The 12463-nt window shown below is 40.9% G+C and overlaps 1 protein-coding gene across 1 annotated transcript; it reads right to left on the reverse strand.

Annotated features, from left to right (window-relative positions):
- Window positions 1-551: 551 nt before the first annotated feature.
- On the reverse strand, window positions 552-11068 carry LOC119736018 (gamma-glutamyl hydrolase-like). The gene is made up of 8 exons (XM_038210001.1): window positions 10895-11068; window positions 8557-8713; window positions 7817-7904; window positions 6357-6498; window positions 4342-4448; window positions 2867-2960; window positions 1647-1781; window positions 552-872 (listed from the first exon to the last, which is right to left on the reverse strand). Exons 1-8 carry the CDS (start codon window positions 10974-10976, stop codon window positions 727-729), a joined length of 951 nt encoding a protein of 316 aa, XP_038065929.1. The 5' UTR covers window positions 10977-11068; the 3' UTR covers window positions 552-726.
- Window positions 11069-12463: the final 1395 nt, after the last annotated feature.

The raw sequence follows: 12463 nt of genomic DNA on the forward strand, positions 1-12463 counted from the left end.
AATCTCAGGGTTGACGCAGGGTTGAAAATATTCAACTAAGTCAGACCCGAGACTTGTCTAGTGTGAAAAGGCCTTATTAGGTGGTGTTTTTTTAAACCTATTAGTACCTGTACTACATTGTTTTGCACTGCATTTATGCCCTGGTTAACCAATAAAGTAAATCACAAACTTGTACCTTTCACAAGTCTACTCACAAGTACTAGGGGGGTGAACAACAACAAAGGAATGCCTTTGTTACAGTGCACTTGAATAGCTTGTGACGAGTTGAGGACTTGTGATGGACTTGTGAGGACTACGTGATGGACTTGTGAGGACTGGTGAGGACCTGGGATGACTTGTGAGTACTTTTGAGGATTTGTGAGGAGTTGTGAAGACGTGCGAGGACTTGTGAAAACTTGTGAGGACATGTGAGGACTTGCAAGGACTTGTGAGGACTTGGGAGGACATGTGAGGACTTGTGAGGACTTGTGAGGACTTGTGAGGACTTGTGAGGACTTGTGAGGACTTGTGAGGACTTTACAGGACTCATGAGGACTTGTGAGGATTTGTGATGGACTTGTGAGGACTTGGGAAAACTTGTGTGGACTTGTGAGGACTTGTGAAGACTTGTGAGGACTTGCAAGGACTTGTGATGGACTTGTGAGGACTTGACTCTAAGACTGAAAACGATAGTGTAATGTGCGGTACAGGGAGTGATAGGCAGGGTGGTTTGGGGTTGTACAGGCACTAATAGGTTAATTTTTCTCTTAAAGTACTTGACACATTGAAGAAGTAGCCCTGTTCAAAGTACGAATCGGTGAAGACAGGACAGTAGTTGTAGATGAGGTACTTGTCCAAAGTCCCGGGGCTGAAGGAGTGGTAGCTCTTGCGAGCTGTCAAGAGAAACATCAGGAGGTTGATTCAGTAGAGACGAGATAAAAATGTGAACAAGCATCTTGAAATGCTGAATGAATGTGATTTAAGGCTTTGTGTGCTGAGTACAATTTGCAGTTGAGTCAATAGTTGTGACGAGTCACTGAATTTTGTGACTGGAGTTGAGTCGAGTCATTTTAAAGAATTGACTCGAGTGGAGTCATTAGGTCAAGAAGGTCGAGTCGAGGAGTCAAGTCACAGAGTATAGTCTAGTTGAGTCATTTGAAGGAAGTGAGTCGAGTCAAGTCATAAGGTCAAGAAAGTCTTTCAAGCTACATACTTTTAAACACAACTACTGTTTTAAAGTTTTGTCCACGTATCACAAAAAAGTGAAGTGTTCTTTCAGCAAAACAAAAACAATAGGGATGTGTGTGAATTGTGTTCATTTTGTTGAAAGAACACGCATCTTTTTTGAGACCCATGGACAGAACTTTTAAACGGTGGTTGTGTTTAAAATTCCGTAACTTGAAAAGTATATGAGTGATTTGAATGATTCTTGTACTGAAAGAAAGCTTATTAATTGGGCTTTCATATACTAGATTTTGAAAGTGCTACATGCAGAACTTTATTAAGAAAATGGTCCTGCCATTTGGGTTTCCTTTTTTTGGGACTCGCCCTGTTCTGAGCAAAAGTGCACACAACCACATGGTGTTACCGCAAACCGAAGCTATGACATAATGCTCTCGCCATTATAAGGGGGCCTCTATAGCCCATATTACATAAATGTTTCTCACCTTCTGAAACGAAGAAATCTGCAAAGAACTGAGTGACTTTAACAGCATCGTATGAATGATTGATACTCTTGGATTCCCACTCATAAGGGTTCTTCTCCGGATGAAACTGGACGCCGTAAATGGGGTAATACATTGCTATGGAACAATCAGAGTGACAGCAGGAATGACATTTTTAAGAGGCTCTCTTGCAGTTTAAAGGTACAGTCCATCATTTATAGTTTGTGCATTTTGTTCGTTTGAAGCAACAAAAGTGCTTAAAATCTAAAGAAGGGTGCTGAAACCTGATGAAGTTTCAGCTCAGTTTCAGCTGTATATTTCGAGAAAAACAACATTCTAGGATCTCCATTTCAAATCAAAAAGTGCTGAATCATGTTTTGAATTGGGCCTGAATTCAGCGTCCGCGACACATTCTCACTGAGCCGATTGCAGCTACGCGATGTCGCGCACTGATCCGACGAATTATAGCAACCGCGTGCGCGTTTGCGTCGTGTCAACGCTTGCAGGCGCTTCGCCGAATAAAAAAACGGAGTACTAACGGAAATTTCCAACGATGCATCTTGAGACGTATGGTTGGAAAGGCCTTCTTTCGTTGTTTTCTTCAAAATGACAGCATGCCAGAAAGAACAATTTCACAGGGAGTTTAGTTCCCTTATTTTTTTTCAGCCAAGTATGTGTTTCAACAATAATTACTCTAAAATGATGCCAATCGAGCAGATATTTCTGACATACACATAACGGCTTGTAGATAACATTTTGAATAATCCCATTTAAAGGTAACATACAACATTTGAAAACATCAAGAAACAAACCTAACAAATTATTATGAAATACCTTACTGACTGTAAGTGAATAATAGTCTCAAGCATCCTGTGAAATTGTGGCACCCATTGTGTTGTCATTTTCAACGAAATTCAAATTTTGGTATCAATTTCCAACGATGGTTGGCGGACCATCGATGGAAAAAAACATACTTTTTTTCAAATACTGCCCTCCAATATACCAAATTTAATTATCAAAATCGGTTACACATCCGTGAACGGATGCAAGCCAGCTAGTCTTCTTCCCTGATCTGGCAATTCCCCAACGTCTAAAAATTGCTCTGGTTCGTCTGAAGTAGGGTAAGGGAACCACACTTCAAGAACAGCATTGTTTCCCCTTGGTTTTCCCAGCATCTTGTGCATTTTTTGCGTGTCACTTAGGTACCATGTGTCTATTCTTACCTTCTATTGTAGAGATAAAGACTTTCCCATTCTTGTCGACATTGGTGGACAGTACTCGGTAAAACGACTTAAGAGCTGACGACTTGGAAAAATTCTGGAACAAAATAATTACCAAGCATAAATACCACTCCTATTGGTCGAGAGCCCGTCACGTAGGTGGTTGTAAACGGTTGATAAAACAACAGCTGGTTTTAAACCAGGCATGCAACTGGGAAATCACCAAAAAAAAAGAGGAAATTCAAATTTTTCCCAGACTTTGTACAGTGTTTTTCTATTTTCAATGGCACACATGTGAAGTAAAAAAAAGAGGAAATCAGCTGATCCGAGGAAAAGTTGCATGCCTGTTAAACACTTTTTGCGGCACCGCTGCGTTCTGCTCCACATAGCGCAGTACGTGAAATGCACACAGTGCGTTCTGCCTGGTCGCCAATAATGGCCCTCACCAATTTGCCTCAGGCCACTATCAGCATCCAGGCCCCTACCCGGTGTTAAATGTTACTGTTTAAGACCGGCCAAGCGCATATTTTTTTCCCTTAAAACCCTAACCCTCTTTGGTATGTTTGCTAGAACCCTGCAAAACGTAGCAACATGCAACACTTGACTAAGTGACAAGCCTGACGTTGCCGAGTTGTATTTTGAATTGTGCCAGAAATCAGTATCTGGAACACGTTCTCATTTGGCCAATTGCCCTGAACCAACGAAAAATAGCAACCACGCGTGTGTGCGTCGAGTCAACGCTGGCGCGCACCCATCCATGGATTCAACCAATTACAAACCAAATACTCATATAAATTTCTAAAAACGTTTCACTTGACTCATGTTTGAAAATGACCTTCTTTTATTGTTTTCTTAAAAATTACAGCACACCGGAAGGAGTCATTTCACAGGGAGTTTGGCAGGGTTCGAAATTAGCGGTAGCCCGCTAGCCAAATGCTAGTCATAACAGCGACGGGCTAGTCAAACTATTCCTTAAGTAGCCCGGCTGGCGAGTCAAAAGTTATTGGGCTACAGCAAAGATGAAAGGACAGGAAGAAAAAAATCATTAATTCTAACTATTCTAAAGGGTTCAATTAGATCTGTTTAATTGCCTCAGAATTGAGCCTGAAAATACAGCGTTATTGGGCTACAGCAAAGATGAAAGGACAGGAAGAAAAAAATCATTAATTCTAACTATTCTAAAGGGTTCAATTAGATCTGTTTAATTGCCTCAGAATTGAGCCTGAAAATACAGCATTTTATATTTGAGCTAAAAAAAAAATGCGGGCTAGTGAAAATGCTTCCGGGCTAGTTAAGGGTCCGTTTCAGTAGCCCGACTGGCTAGTGCACAAAAAAGTTAAGGTCGAACCCTGAGTTTGGTGCCTTTAGTATCTTTTAACAAAGTAAACCTTTGTAACAATAATTTGGTCAGTTACCATGCTTTCTGGATAGCTGCAAATTATCTACACTACCTTTTAAGTGACACTGCCAGCACTTACGGTAGGTGTAAGTCCGAGATTGTGGCTGTTGTACGTCACATTCTCATTTGACAGGATGTTCAGCACTGACTGCTCTGCTGCATGGAATAGCCGACTGTCTTTGAAACCTTGGTTTAAAAACAAATCAACAGTGTTGTAGTCGAGTACCTTTTTTTCCGAGTACCGAGAACTGCCGAGTACTTAGGTTGTCGAGTACGAGTACTTGTACCTCCGAGTACAAGAACAGGTCTCCGAGTACGAGTACTCTTACTTCCGAGTACGAGTACGAGTACTTGTATTTCCCGAATACGGCCATACGGCAAATGGTTCATTGTGCGTAATTGGCCCAGGCCCAGTCAGACCGATATACAGACCCACTCGCGGCTAGCTGTTAAATGTGTTTGTCCGGACGTGCACAGAGGAAAATCAGGAAAATTCAATTTCTCCACAAGCCAATCAACCATTTCAAACTGAAAGTATCAATAAAATAAGGCCGTGGTATATAAAGTCAAGCTATACCATTTTCCCCCCGAGTACTGCTTTTCGAGTACGAGTACTTTGATGATCGAGTACAATTTCGACATGTCGAGTACGAGTACTTTGCTGCCAGAGTACGAGTACCGTCATTTCGAGTACGAGAACTTTACATTCGAGTACCAAACAAGTCAGGTGTGTTTACAAACACAAATGCCCCGCAACCGTGACTGTTTCCATGACATAACACCACTCTAACATCAACTTACATGTACCTTGGTCAAATGGAACGTTCATTGACAGCATTAGTGTCTTCTGTAGGTTTTATATGAATAAATCCCTAATCCCTATGATCTCAGAATAAATACAAGATTTCTATTGTTTTAGCCACTGTGACCTTGACCCTTGACCTTTTGACCCCCAATGCGATAGGCTCCTTAGGATTGCCAAGGACAATCCACAAACCAAATTTGAAGTTCATATGTAAAGTATATCTCAAGTTATCACGCTGACAAAATTTCTTTTGTTTTTGCCACTGTGACCTTGACCCTTGACCTTTTGGCCCCAAATTCAAAAGGCTTCTTAGGATTGCCAAGGACAATCCACAAACCAAATTTGAAGTTCATATGTAAAGTATATCTCAAGTAATCGCGCTGACAAGATTTCCATTGTTTTAGCCACTGTGAACTTGACCCAAGAACAATCCACAAACCACATTTGAAGTTCATATGTTAAGTATTTCTCAAGTTATCGCGCTGACAAGATTTCTATTGTTTTAGCCACTGTGAACTTGACCCTTGACCTTTTGGCCCCAAATGCAATAGGCTTCTTAGGATTACCAAGAACAATCCACAAACCAAATTTGAAGTTCATATGTTAAGTATTTCTCAAGTTATCGCGCTGACAAGATTTCTATTGTTTTAGCCACTCTGAACTTGACCCTTGACCTTTTGGCCCCAAATGCAATAGGCTTCTTAGGATTACCAAGAACAATCCACAAACCAAATTTGAAGTTCATATGTTAAGTATTTCTCAAGTTATCGCGCTGACACGATTTATCCGGACACACACACCCACCCACCCACACACCCACCCACCCACACACCCACCCACCCACGGAAGGACAAGGCGGAAACAGTATGCCCCTTCGGCTTCGCCGCGGGGCATAAAAAAGTACTCGAGTAGTACTCGAGTACCGAGTACGAGTACTACAACACTACAAATCAACCTAAAAACTTTTTTAATAGACTTCTCTCAAATAACGTCACTGCCTACAGATTGCCACATGCATCGGCATTTTTTGCAGAACTTTTGCAATCTTTTTAAGCTCTTTTGTGATTATGTTAGACGGGTTTTCTTTATGGACTGGCTGACCGTAAGTTCAAGATAAACAGAGGTACAGGTGCAGGCTTTTCAAGTTACGGGGATATCCGTGTACATAAATATCCTATTCAAAGGAAGGGAGTATAACTTCAAAAGAAACGGAGTTTTGAGTTAGGCCTATCCAAATTTGAGTTAACGAGAGTTTATTGTATCATATATCTACAAGGAACCTATTTTACCTTTTGTTAGCTGAAGGGGCCAGGATACTTCTGAAGCATCTGTTGATGCCAGCACATCTTCGTTAGCCGTTATCCGAACTAAGAGCTCCATGCCCAGGCAAGTTCCCCAAACAGGAAAGTAGTCTCCTCTTTGGTCATAACTCTGAATGGAGGAAAGAGGGTCTTTTGACAAAAGTACTTGAATTTTGGGATATGGTGAGTGCCTTCCTTTCTTCCTTGAAGTGCAGCCTCATATGTAAGAAGAATAAACGCACTGCCAGAAACACCGGGGCGAACCCCTTCTCTTTCGCGATAAGTGTTACTGGGTTCTTTTACGTGCATTTTACAACACATGGGCCCCACGGCTTTACGTCCCATAACTGCGCACCTGTTCCAAATGAATCTAACGCAGGGTCAAGTGTGACTCAGGCATGGCTTAGTCTCTAACATTGTGGGTAATCATTGAGGACATACATACTGTTAGGCAGAGCGATAATAACTGTGCTTAGGAACAAGAGTGATTTTTCCAAAATACTGCCCGATAAATCTGCATTCTGACCAATCAATGAAATCGTGGCATGGAGCTGTTGCCTCTTACGTTGCCCTGTAAACCTTTTACTATAAATTCCCATGAATTTGCGCAGTTAATGTTTCCCATCGCGCAACAGATTGCTATTTCTTTTCCCTTTCCGCTAAAGTCCACCGCACACGAGAGCGACATGCTGAGCAACAAGTCATTCGAGGCGTGTGCTCAGCACGTAGCTCACAAAATATCCCCGTGTGCGGTGAATTTTTGCTGAGTTTTCTGCCTCACGAGGCCGTGAGGCAAATATCTATCCTGTTTGATTTTTCTCGCCTCAAGAAAAACTCAATGGTACCCATTTTTGAAAATCACGCAACCGTTAGACAAGAATACATGTTATGCGCTTTCATTGGCTAGTTTTTAGCTCAGCACGTAGCACAGGTTGCCCGCACACGGTGAGTTTTTCACCTCCGGTGGCGAAAAAAATCAAACAGGATAGAAATTTGCCTCACGACCTCGTGAGGCAGTAAACTTAGCAAATATTGACGGGGACATTTTGTGAGCTACGGGCTGAGCAAACGGCCTTGAATGAGTTTTTGCTCAGCACGTAGCTCTCGTGTGCGACGGGCTCAATTGGCCCTATTGCTTTTGCATGTCATCAAATAAACCGCATACAACAATCTTCAAATAAGCCATGTAGGGAAACTGACTAGGCACATAATGATTATGTAAAAGTTAAACAAAGAAATTGATTGGAATGTTAACCAACTACCTCCAAAATATAGAAAACCAAACATGTAGTGTACCAACAGCTGTTATACTGTGTACTATGTAATTGTTCCATAAGTTTTCATTACTGTGCAACTTTTCACTTTTTCGAAATATACCGCATTTTGGAAATAAATTCTTCACATTGTTGCCTGACATCTCAATTCATAAATTGAAACGTTGTGCGTACCTTGATGGCTAGGTCATAGAAAATCTTTCCTGCTTTTCCATATGGTGAATGAATCGGGTCGTCCATTCCACCGCCAGGAAACAACACTCTACAAATCAATGACAGAAACATAGTAAGGATATTATACAAATATCCAATGTAAAAATTAATGTGGCCTGACGTTGCGAACTTAGCAAGTTCTTCTTCAGAGGCTAAAACAGAAAATATCCAATGTCACGGTTTTCTAAGGCCATGAACAGTGCATCCATTTTCTAAGGGTCAGAAAAGAATAGAAGCTTCCGGTACATAACAGAGTTTTCATGAAGTCAAGGGTCTATGATATGTGAGCAGATTCGGCGATTAATTGTGCAAAACAAGACTGCGTCGTGACCTCGAGATTCTGACCATTCAGCGGGCACCTTCTAAATCAGGTCTTCAGTAACCCGTTTGGAAAGCCAATGTCGGGTTTTATCAGATCTCTATGCCCGTTGTTGTATTACAAAGACATGGCATCCAAATTGACCAATCAACAGCTTAGTCCAGATTTTGGAATGGAATGACATCATGTCCATCGACTCCCATTGGCTGGAACGTAGGGTCGTATAAATTTGCATGCTTAGATACATATCAGACGTTGGACTGGAGACAGAGAGGGCTCCGTTGGACAACGGGTGATACTCAGACTAAGAGAACAGTTGATAACTAACAAATTGTAACAATAAAAAGATCCCGAAGGATAAGCATGGTATTTTTAATCTCACCCATTGAGAGAAGCAAACATCTTTTCGTAGTAGGAATCCGGCTGGTCGATGAGAAGAGGGACCACCCTCGCTCCGGCTGACTCCACAAACTTAACGTAGGAGGCAGCAATGTACGCATCACCGTACTTCTTGGACGGAGTGCTCTGAGACAAAACACCTGAGGGAAGCGGAAGAAATGTAGAACAAATATAAACAACTCAGCGTGCAGAGAGAAACAAAAAATTATACAAATAAAAAGGGAATAAATGTGTGCTTGGCCAGTTTTAAAACACTCTGTTTAAGACAGGTTGGATTCTGGATGGTGATGATTACCCGAGCCGAAGGCGAGGGTAATTATTAACATCCAGACTCCAACAGGTCTTTAAATACAAAGTGTTTAATACCACCCAAGTACATATTTATTTCCACTCATTTATTCCTATTCATAAATGGGTTTCAGGTATCTATAATGCTTCGGTTGGTTTGGCCCACTGACCTCTATATAAAGACTGGATAGCGGATAAAGAGCCGCACAATGAATGAATTTGATGCCATATTGGTGAGACCGGTGAGACCGGCTGGTAATCTACAAAGGACAAGTTGCCGTCTTTATAGCATCATGGTTACTTTTGTAACATTGCGGTTCACTTGATTTATATATTGACCACCACCACTGACCATGATTTACAATTTTTCCAACGTCGTGGTTTACTTTTTTTTAAATGCCGCAGTTCCTTTTTCGGCGTTTTGGAAATAATAATCACTGCGGAAAAGTGTCCTTTTTAGAACATCATAATACGTGTACGTGACCAAAATGCGCGTCAACTCTTGATACAGCGCGCTGTATACGCGTAGAACGTTCGCATTATACGCGGCCATCTTCGTGAGACCGGGGGCGAATTGGTCAATATGCAAAGTCTACTGTGTGACTGGTGTATGGATATCCGCTATCCAGTCTTTATATAGAGATCAGTGGTTTGGCCTGGTGAACCGACCACAGACACGATGTTTATAGTGCATATCGCGGGCGGCGTCAGACGGGCCAATCCCAGACCAAAAGAGGAAAGATTCCTATCTGGCCATGTCACCCTGTGCACAAATCCTATGAGACTGGCCTGAAATTTTTAAAGTGTTTATCAGTAAATACTTCAATATTTTCCTTTCTAATTTTGACTTTTTAGGACATATTATCAGTTTTTGATGGTTGATAGGTCACTGAAGGGAAAAATTAGTGATGGCCAGATATGGGAATCTTTCCCCAAAAGACTCTGACGTCTCACCAACAAGGCTTCGCGTGCAACGACGTGCACGTCAAAACGTTAAAACTCAAACTGTAAATTCAGTACGGAAATGGGATCGTTTTCATCATTTTTTTGCACCATCAGGATCGATTCAACCATTTTTTCTTTTTAGTGAAATAAGCGTAAGTATGTGTCAAGAATTACTGGGCATAGTCTTGGGGTAGAAATATGATAGTGGATATATTGCCGGCGGTAATCCTGGCAAGCTAACGTTTACTAAAGGTTTGCCGGCGGCAATCCCTATCAACAGAGGATGCTGTACTCTCTAAGATAGGGCTGAATTATAAGATATATTAAATTACCACCAACGGTTGTGTAGCACCTGTGGTCTAGGTGATAAGAGCGAGGATGCGGATCTCATGAGCGGGAAGACCCGGGTTCGATCCCTGCTGGCGACATTTTTAAGGGTTTTTTCCCCCCATCCCCCCAAAATAAGAATATTCTTCTTTTTATTATTTTAACATGTCTCAAACATTTTATTGCAGAATCAAGTCCAAAAATTGTAAAATGGGAAATCAAGTCCAAAATTGTAAAATGGTCTGATTCCCATCTAATTGTGCTTGTGAATACGAAGTTACAACGATAATGTTGGCATGGAGCCAGACTAAAATTTGTCACCAGAAAATGTGTAGGGCCTAAGTACAAAAAAAAAAACAGCTACTGCGCATGTTCAGCATGTTCAGCACATATCCGGAAAGCTAACGTTTACTAAAAGTTTGCCGTCTCCAGCTAAATTATCCTCTGCCTAAAAATATACAGCGGCCGCTCCGAAGTACCAAAGCTAAACTTTACTTTTTTAAATTTCGGTTGTTGATTGTGATATTATTTGTAGAGTATACAGCTTGTTTGCGTTGATAACAATGATATGACTACTTATGGGTCTTAAGTGTAAGACCCATAGTTCTAGGGGGCTAACTATGCATGGGGCTACCCCCCCCCCCCCCCCCCCCCCACCACCACTGTGACAGAGTCTCAGATACAAAATTGCATCAGAAAAAAACATGAAATAGCCTACACCCCCTTCCCTCCCCACCTGATCATTCCTGCCGCATTCTTACCAATAACCGGACTGTCATTTAACGCATCTGAAGACACAACACACAATATCAAGCTCAGAAACAAGGTGCTCTTGAACGCCATGATGAACGTCTTCTCAACTTAAGTTTATTCGGATGAATGAGTCTGCATTTTCCACACAGCTGTCATGTCATTGACAAAACTTCACGTGAGTATCCGAAGAGCGCCCTCAATAGTTCAGATTTTGTCAAAAGAACTTTTTGTTACATAATACTGTATCACCTGTTGTATCTTCACCTCCAAAAAAATCAATGTCTTTTAAATTGGTTTAAATCTTTTTATGAACAAAACAGCAAGATCTGTTTTAAGCTCTGGCAAGACCTTTTAAATGTCACTTGGTGATCAGTTGGTCGGTCGGTCTGTCCTTCTATCTGTCTGTCCCCGAAACTTGACCAAAAATATTTGACAAAAAATTGACCAAATGCCATGCCGTCGTCAATAAATGCACTCTTGATGAAAGTTATCAGAAAACAGGCTTTGTCTTAATCGATGCACATGCGCGTATATTTTGCTTATATGTCTGTGCCCGGAAAATAGACCAAGAACGACACCCTAAGTGTCCCATAAAATGTAACTACCCAACTTAAAATTAAATAACAAACGCACACAAAAGAAAATAAATACTTAACAAACATTGTTTGTAACAATTCATAAAGTTGTTTATGAAAGTTTTGTAAATGGAGACAAGATAATGTGCAGTAATGTTATAGTCATATTGTTTATAGCGCGCTATTTTTATAGGAAACTTAGGGTCTTATTTTGGTCAATTTTCAGCGCGTGATTTTTTGCGTGGGACGCCGGCCTGGGCTTGTACGCACAATCATTTCATGCAAGACTTTCAGGAAAGGCGGCCAGAGCGTATTGTGCACCTGCACTAGTTTTTTAAATTAAATATTAAAAAAAAATACTCGTTCACTTTTCAATCTACCACAAATGTTTTCCCCCCAAAAGGTTTACAAGTAAAAACCAATCAAAAATTAAAAGAATTGATTCTCAACTTCAACTTTTATTATAATGCATTGCACTTTTCACAAGTAACAATTACCTCTAGATTAAGTTTATTTTACAATAATAGAGAAACCAATACAAGCGTTTTCTTGCTTATTGGCGTGAGATACATGTAGGAACGGTCCAATATTTTGTTGTTGTTTAATAACCCGAGCAAAAATGACAGAGAAACTCAAAAAATGAGTCTTAGATGTTATGTAGGTAAAAGTATTTCTACAAAATCTGGTCCCTTTTAAGGTTGAAAGTTCACAATCTTCACTTATAGGCATGCACAATACTACCGATGAGTCCGTATTTTATAATCCTAAAGTCACACTACACCGGCACCACTGCGTTCTGCGCCACATCAGGCAGTACGCGCCACATCCTCGCCAATCTCCAAATAAGGAGATTGTTAGTACTACTGGCGAGAGGCACATACCATAAACATAGCTACAGGGGTGTTTCACAAAACACGAAGTATAATTGTTGAACAAAATCGTTTGAAATTTTGACTCTTTGACCGAAAGGTATTTATGAATGGGAATAAATATGTGCTTGGC

This window comes from Patiria miniata, unplaced genomic scaffold (genome assembly GCF_015706575.1).
Source record: "Patiria miniata isolate m_02_andy unplaced genomic scaffold, ASM1570657v1 HiC_scaffold_29, whole genome shotgun sequence".
NCBI lineage: Eukaryota > Metazoa > Echinodermata > Asteroidea > Valvatida > Asterinidae > Patiria > Patiria miniata.